This window comes from Rhamphochromis sp. 'chilingali' (genome assembly GCF_963969265.1).
Source record: "Rhamphochromis sp. 'chilingali' genome assembly, chromosome: 16".
In the NCBI taxonomy this organism is placed as follows: domain Eukaryota; kingdom Metazoa; phylum Chordata; class Actinopteri; order Cichliformes; family Cichlidae; genus Rhamphochromis; species Rhamphochromis sp. 'chilingali'.
In genome coordinates, this window is record NC_137943.1 from 277,489 (window position 1) to 296,237 (window position 18,749).

At 45.0% G+C, this 18,749-nt stretch overlaps 1 protein-coding gene across 1 annotated transcript; it reads right to left on the reverse strand.

Moving 5' to 3' along the window:
- Positions 1-269: 269 nt before the first annotated feature.
- On the reverse strand, positions 270-17,857 carry palmda (palmdelphin a; the record flags this gene model as incomplete). The annotated part of the gene is made up of 7 exons (XM_080861105.1): positions 270-1,232; positions 2,037-2,197; positions 3,231-3,314; positions 3,401-3,425; positions 3,520-3,634; positions 17,235-17,356; positions 17,768-17,857. 7 exons carry the CDS (start codon positions 17,855-17,857, stop codon positions 270-272), a joined length of 1,560 nt encoding a protein of 519 aa, XP_080717231.1.
- Between the last annotated feature and the right edge of the window lie 892 nt (positions 17,858-18,749).

Consider the following 18,749-nt stretch of genomic DNA (forward strand, 5'->3'; position numbering starts at 1 on the left):
CAGTGCTTGTGTGATTGTGTGTGATTTGGTGAAGTAGAAGCAGAAAAGCGCTATATAAAAACAGTCCACTTACAGCGACACACAGCAGTATGTGATACGTGGGGAACACGTTATAAAGACTGACCAAATTAAACAGGGCTCTTTAGTTACAGTGTCACATGTTTATTAGCTGGAGATGATTTCACATCTTCCCTTTCACAAAAGGTCACTAAGCGCTCGAGGAGAATCGGTCATTTTAGGCAGCACCACGTAAAAAAGAAGGCTTTCAGTTAGCAGACACTACAGCACGGTTGTTGTTTTTTCCGGATCTTTCTGACGCCTGGTCCCACCGCGCTCTCTCTGTGTCCGTCTCCAAGTCCCTGCACGTGTGCAGCAGCTCTATTGCTTGCGCTTGGCTTTGGAATGTGCCCGTGGCTCTTCTTCTCCTTCATGTTGCTGTCATCATAGTCTTCATCGTCCTCAACAATGACCAGTTCAGCCTTGAGGGAACCTTCAAACTCCCGAACCTGCCGGCTCTCGTCCAACGCTGACTGAAAACCCATGAATATGGCTGTGATTGGCTCAGCAGTGTCCAAGACGCTAAGGACTGTGCAAGGAGGGTCATCTCCAGTAAGGGGTGCTCTGTGTCTGTTCCCAGTTTGTCTGTTTGACTGGTACAATGATGGGCGGTAATGTTCTTCCTCACTGATATAATCAATAGCAGGAATATAACAGGGAGTGTAGCTGAAGCGTGTGTGTGTTAGTATTTCCTGGTCATGTGTTCTAAGAGGTACGCAGCACCTGGATGGTTCAGTGATCCTGCTGCTGCTTCTGGTCATGCCACTGGGCTGGTGGCTTGCAGACCCGCCTTCCTGAAGACGGTGACAATTTGTCACTGGATATGAACTACAGTGACAATCTCGCTGGTTGCCATAGTGATCCAGGCGCGTCACACAACTTTCCGTCAGATTGCTTTGCTGGCTCCTGCCTTCATTTTTGATAAGACAGCTGTCCTGGTTACAGTAGTGATGCTCACTGTGTGGGTTTCTTTGGCTGTTTTCGTTGGAGCTAAAGTCTTTGTCTGCTTTGTGTCTTTGCAGGACATCATAGTGTCCTGGCTGCTTCCTGAGGTCATGCTCCTCCACCCTGTTCCAGTTTTGGTGCTTTGCTTGACCATGCATTGTAGCATTTCTCAGTAAATGTTCCACCTCATTGGCCGATAGCTCAGAAACACCATTCTGGCCACGTGATGCCTAGAAGTACAAAAAAACCAGGACTCAGAAACTGAAAGAAATTCAAACACAACAGAAGCTAACATGACGCATTCTGTTTATGTCACTTCACGAGCTACTTGAAAAGGAACATGTACAGCTAAAATGCTTGTTCTTTGTCAGCAGAATTGCTAACAGAAATCTATATTAGCTTGAGATGTTCATGCCAGTGTTTCCCACACACAGGCTTTATTCGTGTGGGTGACTGTTTTGCAGCTAAGTGAGGCCACAGTTCAGGACTGTGGATTTGGAGTTGCTACTATGTGATACAGAACTCAGTTAAGAGACAGTGGATTATTGCTCCTTTATTTATTGTCATAGTTTTTGAGATTTATTAAAATAAAGATTTAAACAAAGGAAAAACCAACTAAGAACCATGCAGATGGTTCAAACAGTAACAGACGACAGTCGGCTGCATCCTTCATTACTGTAGTTTTCTCTCTCTTGAAATAGAGAAACGATATAGTGCATGCCTCCATTTATATTCATCATATACAACAAATCTTTGTTTGCCTTTGGCACCCCAGGTAGATAGCTTTACATTAATCCAGTGTAACATTAGCCCCACCCAGTCCACTGCTCTGTGCCAGTCGCAGCTACTGGGACTTTGGTAAAAATGCTGGTGTCATTATTACCAGTTGTGGAGTATTAGGGTCACTAATCAAAAGTTACAGGGAGCTAATATTCTCATACAAATCTGTTTCAAAGCTAAAATGGAATAAAACAAAGCATGCACCTCCACTGCTTAAAGTGAAGTCAGGGTTTGGCTCAGAATAATAAAAATACCTGCTGAGAGTTGAGTGCACAAACACACTTCTGGACATCATCAGGAACCCTGAGCCCGGTGTTTTGGTGAAAGTCTTTCAGAAGAACATCAGGCGTAGAAAGTACTGAGCTCTCCCCAGTCAGAGTATTTTTAGCCACATTGAGCTGCATGTTAAACAGAGCTGGGACACAGAGGGCAGTTAATGCAGTTAAAGTTTATCCTGATTATCATGACATCCGTCCAGGTGCACAGCACAATCCATGTCCTGTACATTAGTTAATGTAAGTCTCCACAGGTCATTCTCAATGGGTGATACAAATGTATAAAAATAAAGCAGAGGAAAAAGTTCGCTTTGAGCTCTGAGATATGGTATATCTGATATAACATATACAGGACAGTATGTGTAGAACCCAGAAACATAGATGTGTGGTCAAAGATGAAAGAATGTGCACTAATGAGGTGAAAAAGTTACATTTATGTGACTTTCTGATGTCCTTTTTAAAGATCTGTGGAAAATGATGAATCACGTTTTTTGTGCAGAAACTAGGAGTGAGTCATATAGACATCCTTTACTCAGCGTTCTGATACCTGTGCAAAGTTCACAGGTAGATCCTCAAAAACTAGAGCGCACTGGAACGCCAAATTAAAGCAGACATGAAACACTACACACATACAAAGGCTGATTTACAACGTAAAAATCCAGCTGTTACTCATAATCTGTGTGTTTGTAAAGAATTTAAAAATGAGGACAGATTTTCCTGTTTGAGTGAATGTAGCCAAACAATGGAGCCAATTATTGTTAAAGAGACAGACAGTATAAGTGGACAGTATGTCCTTGGTTTTACTGCTGCAGCCAGGGGCAGCACAAAAGGGTTTTCCACTGAGTTATTGGTTCTGTCACCAGTTAGCTAACATAAACCAATGTGGGTTTATTAGCCACAACCAACCAGGCGACGTCACATTCTGTGCTGACAGAAGATGGCGTAAACATCTTTTGAAAGCACTTATTGTACTGTAGCTGCCTCCACCAGTTTGTGAGAGTGAATGAATAGTGGCATTGTAAAGCACTTTGGGTGCTTTGAAAAGTGCTATATAAATCCAATCCATTATTAATTATCAGAACACAGCACTATAAATTCAGTTCTACATTTGCAAACTCTTGTGTATTTCAGTGCTATTGTGTATAACAGTTTTAAATGTATGAATGATCTCACGCTGCCGTGGTGTGTTTGGCTCACACTGTTCACTGGCTGGTGAGGAGAAGGATTCAGGGATTGCTGTGGTTATGTGTAATGGTTCTGCAAGAACAAAAACAGAACTGTTAGCTTGGGTTCATCTTTCGTCGCAACACCAGAGATGTTGCAAATGATGTCACATGACTTACCAGGAACAAAGCTGTTGTGGGCTTCCTAGAAGACACGCACAACTCAGTAAGTATAACAGGTACTAGAGGGAGCACAACACTACACCTGTGTATCTGTGAGAATGTGTGTTTGTATATACCTTGATAATGTCCTCCGGACTTTTCTCCACTGCCTTGAGTCTACTGAGGATAAAACTCTCATTAACGCTGATCATAGACTCTTCTCTCTCCAGAGAATCCACCTCCATTTCAATCCTAAGGAGACAGAGGGGTCAGAGCAGGGTAGTAACAGGGCAGGACATCACATGAGAAACAGTAACCTCTGGGCCTGAAAATGTGGCCAATGTGAAAGTGACAAAAACTGCAGTGCCTCTGAAGGCTATTTGAGGCTGGCAACCTCATAGACTCTCTTGTTAAAATACCCAACTTTACAGCATTAAAGAGCATGTTTAATTTTTGATTTGTTTTGTTTTGTTTCAAGTAGAGCTGTGCGATAGAACGATAACGATATGTATTGCGAAATAACTTTTCCTCGATAGAAAAATTTAACTATTGCGATAGACCTCACCGCTCTGGTCCTCTTAGAAAGAAGAACAGCCAATCCAAATTAAGTTGCGCAAAGCCGAACCAATCACAGCCGCAGCGTCACGTGACTTGTTACGTACAGCACAAGTGCCAAGCTGCACATGTGTATTTGTTTGGGAAGCAGCCAGCCGCCGTGCCGCCCGGATAATGGAGAAAATGAGTGTGCTGACTAGAAAAATCAACCGAGAGCATGACCGAAGGTTACCGAAGAGAAAACAGATGATGGTTCCAATGCCGGAGAGCTTGTCAAACGGAGGAGCCACAGAAGTCCCGTAGTGTGAAGGTATTTCGGCTATTTCAAGTCTGACAAAAAACATTAGCGCGCACTGTAAATTGTGCCGAAAGCAAGTCTGGAAACACAATAAAGCGGTGCATGCTCAATCTCTGACTGGAAGCGCTAATTCGTCATTCGGCTTTTGTCAGACTAAAGTAACTGTTAAAACTGTTTGAAAAGCTCAGCTATACAACAATGTGTCATGATCCTGGGTCCTTTTGACCCAGCGTTTTGTGTTTTCTCTTCTTGTGATTTTGGTTCTGTTCTTCCTCTGTTTAGTGTTTATTCTGTTCTGCCCGTGTGTTCCTGTATCTAGTCCGCGTTTCTTAGTTGTGTCCTTTCATGTGTAAGTTCCTGTTTTATTGTGAAGGTCTGCGTCTTATGTGAGTGTTTTCATTTGCCTCCCTAGTCTCGTCATGTTAATTACTCCCAGCTGTGTTCCCACCAGTGTGTAACCTCCCTGTGTTCTCTGAGTGTATTTAAGTTGTGTCTTCTGTCATAGTAGTTGCTGGTTCGTCTGTGTTGTTTCCCCTCGGTCTCCCTGCATCTCTCCATGTGTATTTCCCCGGATCTCCCTGCATCTTCGTTTCTGGTTTGTGTTGTTAGTTTACCCAGTTTAGGTGTCCGGTTTCATGTTCACCCACCATTGCTGTTTGTACCCACTCCTGTAAATAAATACTCACCTGCACCAGAGCTGCCGCCTTTTGGGTCCTTTCTCCAACTCCACACGGCTTGCCCCGGCAAACCGTGACACAAGGAGAGATTGAGAATTTCCTTTTAGTTCTCAGTTTATTTGATATTGACAAAAGTTAGTAAATTTTGTCTGTTCTTCTGTAAAACAAACTAAGATTTATTTTTAGAATTAATATTTTGTTTCTAAGTGGAATTGACAATTTAGTCTGTTTCGTTTGTTCTGTTTTGGCAGATATCCAAGAAAGGGTCTCCAGTATGAAGAGTTGGACAGCACCAGGGCCCGACATGGTTCACGCCTACTGGCTGAAGAAGCTGACTGCACTCCACGAGCGTCTGGCAGCACAAATGAACCAGCTGCTAGTTAACGAGAGACACCCGGAATGGCTAACTGAAGGCCGGACGGTCCTGATCCCCAAGGACCCCAAGAAGGGACCGGTCCCCTCCAACTACCGACCAATAACCTGCCTCAGTACTACATGGAAGCTCCTGTCAGGCATCATATCGGCTAAGATGAACAGGCACATGGGTCAATACATGAGCGGGACACAGAAAGGAATTGGCAAGAATACCAGAGGCGCAAAACACCAGCTACTGGTAGACAGAACAATCAGCCGAGACTGCAAGACCAGACTGACCAACCTGTGCACTGCCTGGATTGATTACAAGAAGGCCTATGACTCAATGCCCCACAGCTGGATACTGGAATGCCTAGAATTGTACAAGATCAATGGGACCCTAAGAGCCTTCATCAGGAACTCAATGGGGATGTGGCGTACAACACTAGAGGCCAACTCCAAGCCCATAGCACAAGTCACCATCAAGTGCGGGATCTACCAAGGAGATGCTCTGTCCCCACTGCTGTTCTGCATAGGCCTGAACCCCCTCAGTGAGATCATTAACAAGACTGGCTACGGATACCGACTACGGAACGGAGCAGTTGTCAGCCACCTCCTGTACATGGATGACATCAAGCTGTATGCCAAGAGTGAACGAGACATCGATTCACTGATCCACACTACCAGGCTATACAGCAATGACATTGGAATGTCGTTCGGACTGGAGAAGTGTAGTCGGATGGTAACAAAGAGAGGGAAGGTAGTCAGAACTGAGGGGATTGAACTACCAGAAGGCAACATTGCAGACATAGAGGACAGTTACAAGTACTTGGGGATCCCGCAGGCGAATGGGAACCATGAAGAGGCCGCTAGAAAAGCTGCAACCACCAAGTACCTGCAGAGGGTCAGGCAAGTCCTGAGGAGTCAGCTGAATGGTAAGAACAAGATCCGGGCCATCAACACGTACGCCCTGCCCGTGATCAGGTACCCTGCTGGGGTAATAGGCTGGCCAAAGGAGGAGATAGAAGCCACTGACGTAAAGACAAGAAAGCTCCTTACCATGCATGGAGGGTTTCACCCCAAGTCCAGCACCCTGAGGCTGTACGCTAAGCGGAAGGAAGGGGGCCGGGGACTGGTGAGTGTCAGCACCACAGTCCAGGATGAGACAACGAACATCCAAGAATACATTGGGAAGATGGCCCCAACTGACCGAGTGCTCAGTGAATACCTCAGGCAGCAGAAACCCAAGAAAGAGGAGGGAGACGAGGAACCATCATGGAAGGACAGGCCCCTGCACGGTATGTACCACCGGCAGATAGAGGAGGTGGCTGATATCCAGAAATCCTACCAGTGGCTGGACAAAGCTGGACTGAAAGACAGCACAGAGGCACTAATCATGGCAGCACAAGAACAAGCTCTGAGTACAAGATCCATAGAGGCTGGGGTCTATCACACCAGGCAAGACCCCAGGTGCAGGCTGTGTAAAGATGCCCCAGAGACAATCCAGCACATAACAGCAGGGTGCAAGATGCTAGCAGGCAAGGCATACATGGAACGCCATAACCAAGTGGCCGGCATAGTGTACAGGAACATCTGTGCCGAGTATAACCTGGAAGTCCCGAGGTCAAAATGGGAGACGCCCCCAAGGGTGGTGGAGAATGACCGAGCTAAGATCCTGTGGGACTTCCAGATACAGACGGACAAAATGGTGGTGGCAAACCAACCGGACATAGTGGTAGACAAACAGAAGAAGACGGCCGTAGTGATCGATGTAGCGGTTCCGAATGACAGCAATATCAGGAAGAAGGAACACGAGAAGCTGGAGAAATACCAAGGGCTCAGAGAAGAGCTCGAGAGGATGTGGAGGGTGAAGGTAACGGTGGTCCCCGTGGTAATCGGAGCACTAGGTGCGGTGACTCCCAAGCTAGGCGAGTGGCTCCAGCAGATCCCGGGAATAACATCGGAGATCTCTGTCCAGAAGAGCGCAGTCCTGGGAACAGCTAAGATACTGCGCAGGACCCTCAAGCTCCCAGGCCTCTGGTAGAGGACCCGAGCTTGAAGGATAAACCGCCCGCAGGGGTGTGCTGGGTGTTTTTTTTTATGTATATATATATATGTGTATATGTGTGTATATGTATATGTATATGTGTATATGTATGTGTGCGTATATATATATGTGTATATATATGTGTGTGTGTGTGTGCGTGTGTCATGTACCGGTGTGTGGCAGGCAGGAAATAGGACCCAAACGCAAACTCACGGGAAAACAGAACTGAACTCAAAGTGCAGCTTTATTGCTGACAAAAGATAACAGGAGAGGCAGAACGTAGAAAATACAAAATTAAACTGGGAAGAGCTAATTGTAAGAAATATCAGAAAACACGGGGAGAATCACACACAGTATGTGGGACGACACGACACAGAACTGAGGGAGACGCAGACATAAATACACAGAGGGTTAACGAGGGAAGTGGGAGCACACGGGGAACACAGGTGACACTGATAATCATAACAAGACACGGCAGGAGTGAACACCACACTGATGGGAGACGGGCAAAGTAAAACAGCAAGTACAGAGGTTCAGACAGGAGGAGAGAGAGCACGGGGAGAACACAGACATAATGGGCTGGGGAAAACATAGAATAAAACACGAGGAGAGACGAGGGCTCACAGTTACACAGGGGCACACAGGGGGTAAGAGTCACGAAGGGAAAACACTTAGGGAACAACATAACAGGACAACAACTCAGGAAACATGGCCTAAATAAGAAATGAAATACAGAAATACAAGAAACTAAGAATACTGGGCCAACATGGCCCAGGACCATGACAGCGTGTATATATATATGTGTGTGTATGTGTGCGTGTATATATGTGTGCGTGTATATATGTGTGTGTGTATGTGTGCGTGTGTATATATGTGTTTGTGTATGTGTGCGTGTATATATGTGTGTGTATGTGTGCGTGTGTATATGCGTGTATATATGTGTGTGTGTGTATGTGTGCGTGTATATATGTGTGTGTGTGTATGTGTGCGTGTATATATGTGTGTGTGTATGTGTGCGTGTGTATATGTGTGTGTGTATGTGTGTATATATATACATAATATATATATATATATATATATATATATATATATATATATATATATATATATATATATATTAGGGGTGCAACGATACTCGTATCGATGTTGAACCGTTCGATACAGTGCTTTCGGTTCAGTACACATATGTATCGAACAATACAAAATTTGTAATTTATTTTATCAACTTTCCTTCTGACGATGCTGTCTGTGTTGAGCGCTCAGTGAATCTGCGTTCGACTACTCCGCCTAGGCTGCACTGTCGAGCGCAGATCCACTGAGCGCAGCACAAGCTAGCAAGACAGAAGCTAAGCTCTCCTTGCAACATGGCAAATTGAACCTCCCCCACCCTCATTCAGATCTGGCGTTTGGAATTATTTTGGTTTTCATGTGACGTATGACCCTGAAGGTAAGCGCGTCATGGACTAAAGTAAAACAGTATGTCGGATGTGCCACGCAATGCTCAATTACATGGGTGGGAGCTAGTGCGTTAGCGCAGTTAGTTATATAAAAATAAACACCCAGCACGCCCCTGCGGGCGGTTTATCCTTCAAGCTCGGGTCCTCTACCAGAAGCCTGGGAGCTTGAGGGTCCTGCAGTATCTTAGCTGTTCCCAGGACTGCGCTCTTCTGGACAGAGATCTCCGATGTTATTCCCGGGATCTGCTGGAGCCACTCGCCTAGCTTGGGAGTCACCGCACCTAGTGCTCCGATTACCACGGGGACCACCGTTACCTTCACCCTCCACATCCTCTCGAGCTCTTCTCTGAGCCCTTGGTATTTCTCCAGCTTCTCGTGTTCCTTCTTCCTGATATTGCTGTCATTCGGAACCGCTACATCGATCACTACGGCCGTCTTCTTCCGTTTGTCTACCACCACTATGTCCGGTTGGTAAAACACAAAATGCTGGGTCAACGACCTATATATAGATATATATATATATATATTTACCAGCTGTTCTTCACAGAAGCAGCCAAGGTGTACTCCTAGTGGGAGGGGAACAATATGAGAACAGCACCGCCAAGGCTGGAAACGGATCAATACTGGTACAGCATATGGGGAGAGGACACAACCCATAATAGCAATGCTCAGTGGCTAGTGAATCCAAGAGCAGACCACAACAACCTCCCTGAACAGGGTCCAGTAACAATCATAGTGGCAGACATCCAAGAAAAGATTAGATTAGATTAGATAAGATAGAACTTTATTAATCCCTCGGGTGGGTTCCTCTGGGAAATTCGATTTCCAAAAAAGCACAGCACCGACAGAAGTTACAGAGTTACAGAATATTATATATATATACACACACACACACACACACACACACACACACACACACACACACACACACACACACACATATATAAATACAGAGACAATATAAATAAAATATACGAAGGGGATAAATAGAATAAATAGGAATAAAAAATAAAAATACAAGTGAATTGCACATTTCAAGTATTGAGGTCTATTGCACTGTTGACTATTTACAAAAGTATTGCACAAAAGGTATTGCACAGTGTCCCCAGTATGAAGAGTTGGACAGCACCAGGCCCCGACATGGTTCACGCCTACTGGCTGAAGGAGCTGACTGCACTCCACGAGCGTCCAGCAGCACAAATGAACAGTTGCTAGTTGACGGGAGACACCTGGAATGGCTAACCGGAGGTCGGACGGTCCTGATCCTCAAGGACCCCCAGAAGGGACCGGTCCCCTCCAACTACCGACCAATAACCTGCCTCAGCACCACATGGAAGCTCCTGTCAGGCATCATAGCGGCTAAGATGAACATGCAAATGGGTCAATACATGAGCGGGGCACAGAAAGGGATGGGCAAGAATACAAGAGGCGCAAAACACCAGCTACTGGTAGACCGAGCAGTCAGCCGAGACTGCAAGACCAGGCTGACCAACCTGTGCACTGCCTGGATTAATTAGAAATATCCTGTCTTAGAGTGACGCTGAAAAACTAGTTCATGCATTTATTACTTCCAGGCTGGACGACTGTAATTCATTATTATCAGGAAGTCCTAAAAACTCCCTGAAAAGCCTTCAGCTAATCCAAAATGCTGCAGCAAGAGTCCTGACAGGGACTAGAAAGAGAGAGCAGATTTCTCCTGTTTTGGCTTCCTGTTAAATCCAGAATTCAAAATCCTGCTCCTCACATACAAGGTCTTAAATAATCAGGCCCATCTTATCTTAATGACCTTGTAGTACCATATCACCCTATTAGAGCACTTCGCTCTCGCTCTGCAGGCCTACTTGTTGTTCCTAGAGTATTTAAAAGTAGAATGGGAGGCAGAGCCTTCAGTTTTCAGGCCCCTCTTCTGTGGAACCAGCTTCCAGTTTGGATTCAGGAGACAGACACTATCTCTACTTTCAAGATTAGGCTTCAAACTTTCCTTTTTGCTAAAGCATATAGTTAGGGCTGGACCAGGTGACCCTTGTGTGTGTATATTTAGTGGGTGTCGGTCTGTGTTCGTTGTGGCTCGTCTGTGTTCGTCTGCATTTCTCTGTGTTCCATGGTGTTTCGGTCCTGTCTCTGCGTCTCTCTGCCCCGCACCCCTTTTGTATGCTCTCAGGTTTGTTATTTAGTTCTCCCAGTTTTGGTTTCTTCAGTTATTTGTCATGCCTCACTGCTATCCCACCTTGTAAATAAACGTCACACTCTTGACCAGTCAGCTTCCTGCATTTTGGGTCATTTTCATTCCACAACACGACTGCTGCACTGAATCATACCTGTTATTAATAATAATAATAATAATAATAATAATACATTTTATTTGAGGGCGCCTTTCAGAAACACAAGGTCACCTTACAAAAAACACAATTAATAAAAGGAACAATAGTCATAAAATACATAAAATAAGTTAAGTTATTAACCTCTGTCTCTCTTCCACAGCATGTCTTTATCCTGTCTTCCTTCTCTCACCCCAACCAATCACAGCAGATGGCCCCGCCCCTCCCTGAGCCTGGATCTGCTGGAGGTTTCTTCCTGTTAAAAGGGAGTTTTTCCTTCCCACTGTCACCAAAGTGCTGCTCATAGGGGGTCATATGATTGTTGGGCTTTTCTCTGTATGTATTACTGTAGGGTCGACCTTACAATATAAAGCACCTTGAGGCAACTGTTGTTGTGATTTGGTGCTGTGTAAATAAATGAAATTGAATTGAATTGAATTACAAGAAGGCCTATGACTCAATGCCCCCACAGCTGGATCCTGGAATGCATGGAATTGTACAAGATCAACGGGACCCTAAGAGCCTTCATCAGGAACTCAATGGGGATGTGGCATACAACACTAGAGGCCAACTTCAAGCCCATAGCACAAGTCAGCATCAAGTGCGGGATCTACCAAGGAGATGCTCTGTCCCCACTGCTTTTCTGCATAGGACCGACTGCAGAATGGAGCAGCAGAAGGAAGGAGGCCGGGGATTGGTGAGTGTCAGCACCACAGTCCAGGATGAGACAACAAATATCCATGAGTACATCGTGAAGATGTCCCCAACCAACCGCATGCTCAGTGAATACCTCAGGCAGCAGAAACCCAAGAGGAGGAACTATCATGGAAGGACTGGCCCTCAGGAAGAAGGAACATGAGAAGCTCAGAGAAGAGCTGGAGAAGATGTGGAGGGTTAAGGTGACAGTGGTCCCAGAGCACTAGGTGCAGTGACCCCCAAACTAGGCGAGTGGCTCCAGCAGATCCCAGAAACAACATCGGAGATCTCTGTCCAGAAGAGCGCAGTCCTAGGAACAGCTAAGATGCTGCGCAGGACCCTCAAGCTCCCAGGCCTCTGGTAGAGGACCCAATTTTGATGGATAGACCGCCCGCAGGGACGAGTGGGGAATTTTTTGTTTGACATGACTCCAGTAGTGACAGCAGTGAATCAAAAGTGCAACAAATTGTCAGCGAGTCAGTGTTCTTGCCTTGATTAAGTTAACAACTTTGTCTCGCATGTGCTTCAAAAATGCAAAGTTACAGAATCAGAATCAGAAAGACTTTATTTATCTCCAGGGGGCAATTAAGATACAACAGAGCAGCATGACGTTGAAGGTAAGGACAGGGCATAAACATGGTAAATGGTAAATGGCCTGTATTTGTATACTTAGTCCCTATGGACCCCAAGGCACTTTACACTACATTCAGTAATCCACCCATTCACACACACATTGACACACCGGTGATGGCAGCTACACTGTAGCCACAGCTGCCCTGGGGGTGCACTGACAGAGGCGATAACATACAATAATAGTGAAATAATAAATACACAGAATATACAGTATATACACAGTTTTAAAATTAAAGTGACTGAATAGGTGAATAAATAACTGTAAGTGACTAAAAGTGAGTAAAGTGTCGGCAGTATAAAAGAGTGTAGAGTAGTTTCTGTTTCTGGTGTGGGAAACGGTCTCATCGGCTGGAGTTAAAAAGCAGGGTGGCTTTGGGGACAAAGGTGGCGCTCCTCCTCCTCTCAGTCCTGCAGGAAATGCAGCGGAGGCGTCGCCCAGAGGGGAGCCATTGAAACGCGGGGTGAAGAATGTGAGAGGGGTCGTTGATGATTTTGGCTGCCTGTCTGAGGGCCTGTTGACAGGCCAATGACTGTAGAGCACACTGATGCAGTGCGCTGCAGTCTGTTCCTGTATGAAGGCTGAGGCAGTGGAACCAGCAGGTGATGGAGAAGGTCATGATGCTTTCCAGGAAAGCATAGTAAAAAGTCATCATGATGGCTGTGCTGACTCCAAAGGAGGTATAGCTGTTGGTGGCACCTCCTGAGAATCTCCTCAGTGTTGGCAGAGAATCTCAGGAGGTTGTCAAAGATGGTTCGCAGGTATTTGTACTCCTCAACTACCTCCACTGGCTTCCCGTGGATGGTGGTGGTGACTGAAGCAGCCAGATCCCTCTGCCTGCTGGAGAAGGTCACCACCTTTGCTCACGTTCAGTTCAAGTTTGGAGCTGTCACACCACTCTACAAACTCCTGCAGAGCGGCCGTGGTGCTGTGAGGGCCTGACAGCAGTGACAGGAGAACTGTGTCGTCAGCATATTTCACCAGCGCAGATACTGAAGGACCCGTCCCATCCAGGCAACAAACTGTTCCAACTTCTGCAATCTGGTAGAAGGTTCCGCATCTTCCGGGCAAGGACAGAGAGACTCAAGAGGAGCTTCTATCCCCAAGCCATCCGTGCCCTAAACACACACACCCGCCCTCTCACATCATCTATAATTGACTGAGACAGGACTCTTCCCCTAAATAGGTGATAAAGCGATAGATCTTTCAGCCCAATTCTACTTTTTCTGCATAATCCATCATACAAAATGTAATCAAATGGAAAAGTCTCTTTTTAAAACTTGTTTTATTAGTTTTAATCTTTTAACTTCATGCATCAAGCAAAAATTAAATTATATGCAACATTCTCTGACTGGAAGAAATTAGTTTAACATTTAAACCTATTTTCTGCACATTCCAGCACATAAAATAAAATATTTTTTGTGTTTACACTCAGTCTTTCAAATAGATGCAAGCAAAACACAGCAGAAAATAAATAAAGTCAAAGACTCAGCGGTCCTTTTGCTCTATTTCCACCTGTAAAGCAGGAGTGGGGTAGGCGGAGGTTTACCCTGGTGCAGGTGTGCTGCAGCTGTCAGTGGAAGGATCTGTGAATTTCCCATTACGTTGTAGCTACTCGGTGCTTGCTTGGACGTTTAGGGGTTTTTTCGCTGTAAAAAGAAGTTTTCTTCCCACGCACAGCGGACACTAATGTTTTTGTCACTTTGTATGGAATCAAACTCAAAGTAAGGTCAGTACTTCCACGCTTTAAACGCTGCACGCTCATACTCTCTGCCGCACTCGATATATGATCCATTGTTGATCTGCACACAGCTGTTGTCACTAACGTCGCGCTTGCTTACGTCACTGTCACGAGACACTCTTGCAAAAAAATCACGGTTTTAGTAACGCAGTAACGCAGCGTTCCTACGGGAAAGTAACAGTAATCTAATTACCTTTTTTGCAATAGTAATCCCTTACTTTACTCGTTACTCGAAAAAAGTAATCAGTTTACAGTAACGCGTTACAAGTAACACGTTACTGCCCATCTCTGTCCACAGGATTAGCTGATCATCCAGGTGAAATCAGAAGGAAAGTTTAGTGGGCAGGATACGAGGCTGCAGAGTGATGCATGCTGATGAGAAACCAGCAAACAGAAGTCTGGTGGAGGAGTCAGGGAGCTCCAGATGTTTGTGGATGGAGTCCAAGATGAAGGTTGTTGCATCATCGACGCCTCTGCGTGCACGGTAAGCAAACTGGGGAGGGTCCATCAGTGGGTCAGTTGCTCTTGATGTGCTGTTTTATGATCTTCTCCATGGCCTTCATCACCAGGGAGGTGAGGGCCACAGGACGAAGATCATTCAGAGACTTTGGGTTGTTTCTTTTGGGGACGGTGTGACTGTCAATTGAGTTTTGAAATAGAGTCCAGAACACACTTCCTAGTTGCCCTGTCTCAGAACTCGCCTGCTGATGTTGTCAGGGCCGGGTGAGCTTCTCTCCCTGGTCCTCCTGAGGGCTCTCACCATGTCCTCAGTCCTGAAGGTGAGTGCAGAGCTGCCAGGTTTGAGTGAGGATCTGGACTCCTCAAGCTGGGATGGATGTGGCTCAGGTGGTAGAGCAGATCAGCTACTGATTGAAAGGTTGGTGGTTCGATCCTTGGCTTCCCCAGTCTGCATGCCAAATATCCTTGGGCAAGATACAGTGGGGCAAAAAAGTATTTAGTCAGCCACCGATTGTGCAAGTTCCCCCACTTAAAATGATGACAGAGGTCAGTAATTTGCACCAGAGGTACACTTCAACTGTGAGAGACAGAATGTGAAAAAAAAATCCATGAATCCACATGGTAGGATTTGTAAAGAATTTATTGGTAAATCAGGGTGGAAAATAAGTATTTGGTCACCTCAAACAAGGAAAATCTCTGGCTCTCACAGACCTGTAACGTCTTCTGTAAGAAGCTTTTCTATCCCCCACTCATTACCTGTATGAATGGCACCTGTTTGAACTCATCATCTGTATAAAAGACACCTGTCCACAGCCTCAAACAGTCAGACTCCAAACTCCGCCATGGCCAAGACCAAAGAGCTTTCGAAGGACACCAGGAAAAGTATTGTAGACCTGCACCAGACTGGGAAGAGTGAATCTACAATAGGCAAGCAGCTTGGTGTGAAAAAATCAACTGTGGGAGCAATCATCAGAAAATGGAAGACATACAAGACCACTGATAATCTCCCTCGATCTGGGGCTCCACGCAAGATCTCATCCCGTGGGGTCAAAATGATCATGAGAACGGTGAGCAAAGATCCCAGAACCACACGGGGGGACCTGGTGAATGACCTGCAGAGAGCTGGGACCAAAGTAACAAAGGTCACCATCAGTAACACACTACAACGGCAGGGAATCAAATCCCGCAGTGCCAGACGTGTTCCGCTGCTGAAGCCAGTGCATGTCCAGGCCCGTCTGAAGTTTGCCAGAGAGCACATGGATGATACAGCAGAGGATTGGGAGAATGTCATGTGGTCAGATGAAACCAAAGTAGAACTTTTTGGTATAAACTCAACTCGTCGTGTTTGGAGGAAGAAGGATACTGAGTTGCATCCCAAGAACACCATACCTACTGTGAAGCATGGGGGTGGAAACATCATGCTATGGGGCTGTTTTTCTGCCAAGGGGACAGGACGACTGATCCGTGTTAAGGACAGAATGAATGGGGCCATGTATCGTGAGATTTTGAGCCAAAACCTCCTTCCATCAGTGAGAACTTTGAAGATGAAACGAGGCTGGGTCTTCCAACATGACAATGATCCTAAACACACCGCCCGGGCAACAAAGGAGTGGCTCCGTAAGAAGCATTTGAAAGTCCTGGAGTGGCCTAGCCAGTCTCCAGACCTCAACCCCATAGAAAATCTGTGGCGGGAGGTGAAAGTCCGTGTTGCTCGGCGACAGCCCCAAAACATCACTGCTCTCGAGAAGATCTGCATGGAGGAATGGGCCAAAATACCAGCTACTGTGTGTGCAAACCTGGTAAAGACCTATAGTAAACGTTTGACCTCTGTTATTGCCAACAAAGGTTATGTTACAAAGTATTGAGTTGTATTTTTGTTATTGACCAAATACTTATTTTCCACCCTGATTTACCAATAAATTCTTTACAAATCCTACCATGTGAATTCATGGATTTTTTTTTCACATTCTGTCTCTCACAGTTGAAGTGTACCTCTGGTGCAAATTACTGACCTCTGTCCTCATTTTAGGTGGGGGAACTTGCACAATCGGTGGCTGACTAAATACTTTTTTGCCCCACTGTACTAACCCCAAGTTGCCCTCCGATGCGTTCATTGGAGTGTGAATGTAGAGTCGTTTGCACTTGTGTTTAGAACTGCTTGTATGAGTGGGTGTGAATGAGGCATGTTGTATAGAACCCTTTGAGTACTCTGGGAGAGTAGAAAAGCGCTATATAAGAATCAGTCCATTTACCATGTTTAGTCTCCTAACAACAATTCAAATTGTAATCCTTGTGTTTAAGGATTTACCTCGTTAAAAACTATATTCTGCATCAATCTTTTTTGTGTGCTGACATCTTTCAGAGCTAGCAAACCCACACCTCTCACAAACCTACAAAACACACAGTACACCATTCTCTGGAGATGATCAATGAGTGTTTGATGTCTAAGATGGAACAAGCTGCATTATACTTATTTACATTTGAATTCTAATTTCCCATTCACCTTTAGATGTCAGAGACACCAAAAGGCTGTGGCCTGCAAGGCCAAACAATGCCCATGCGTAATCTATGGTGATGATATTTGCTTCTCTGTGAGCTCTGTTTGAGCTGATTTTGTACCTGTGGATGCTGAGCTGCAGGGTTCTGGTGTGTTCCCGGTCAGACAGAAAGCTCTGCTGCTGTGTGCAGTCGACTCCATTATTGGAGTCTCGCAGCAGCCACTGCTCTCTCAGAGCCTTTTTCTGTACAGAAGAACAGAATTATCATTAGTGTGGATTGGGACTGGAAGTAAAAATGCAGGTCTGCAAACAGGTAGGACGACTATCCTGCCTTTCTCTCCTCACCCCAACCAGTCGTGGCCATCTGCTGCGACATTCCTGTTAAAATGGAGTTTTTCCTTCCCACTGTCATCAAAGTGCTGCTCATAGGGGGTCATATGATTGTTGGGTTTTTCTCTGTTGTATTATTGTAGGGTCTACCTTACAATATAAAGCACCTTGAGGCGACTGTTGTTGTGATTTGGCGCTGTATCAGTAAAACTGAATTGAAATGAATTGATTACTTCTGCAGTTCATGCTGATAATACACATCCAATGAAATGATTTGCTCTACACTTTATCTGCTGTTATAGCCGATCATTTATTCAAACCAACCTTCAGATGTTGCAGTTTGAATTTCTCTTGATCGAGTTTCACTTTCTTCTTTTTAATGTCCTCTTGAATTCGATGCTTCTGCTGTTTCATCAAAAGCAAAAGCTTAAATGAGTGAATATATGAAACATTTACAATTGACAATGGATTGTCAGAATAAGTCAAATATCTATTGAAAATGTAACCCAGTGAGTTTACACGACTCTGTAATGCACTACAACATTGTTATTGCTAATTGTGATTCATCGTTACTCTGTTAATCACTGAGTTGAGCTAAAGTAAATCAATAATAAAAGATAAATAATCTGAATATAAAAATAAAACCCCAGAGAGTAAATTTGACACCCCTACTGGTTAGGAAGGAACAAGCCCTGCCTTCCCCTGCTCTGTATGTGCTCAGACACAGAGAGAGAGGAGGTGCACCGTCGCTGATTTTCACCGCCAAGCTTGTTGCTGGAAAAAAACTATAAACTTGATAAATTGAGCAAATATCCATACCGGAGATCTGCATGGACCTTGGAGAAACGGACCTGATTTGTTTTGAACATTTTGGACTTTGGAACCATTGCCGTGAGTCAGAAGCTAACCTTCAAGCTAACAAGCTAACAAGAAGTTAACCGGGAATATAATGGCCCAATTTCAATGTTGTAGATCTGCACGGGTGCGGATGAAGTGGACAAGATCCTTTCTGAGAGTTGAACATTAGAAGCGTGCTGGTGAGTTAAACTGGGACTGGGCGAATCAGGCTAATTAACAAGCTAATTAGCTTAACGCTCGTAGCTGTAGCTGGAGCCGACCACGTTTTCACTGTGGGAGAACACACGGGGTTTGGAGTTCAGCTACTCTGAGCACTCAGCTTGTGTGCTGATGATGTTCTAGTATTACATGTTGAATATTAAATGCACTAAAATAAGATGATGGGATGAAGTTAATTTTGATCTTAAAGGTTATGAATCTATTTTATTTGATGCTCGAGCGGCACTGT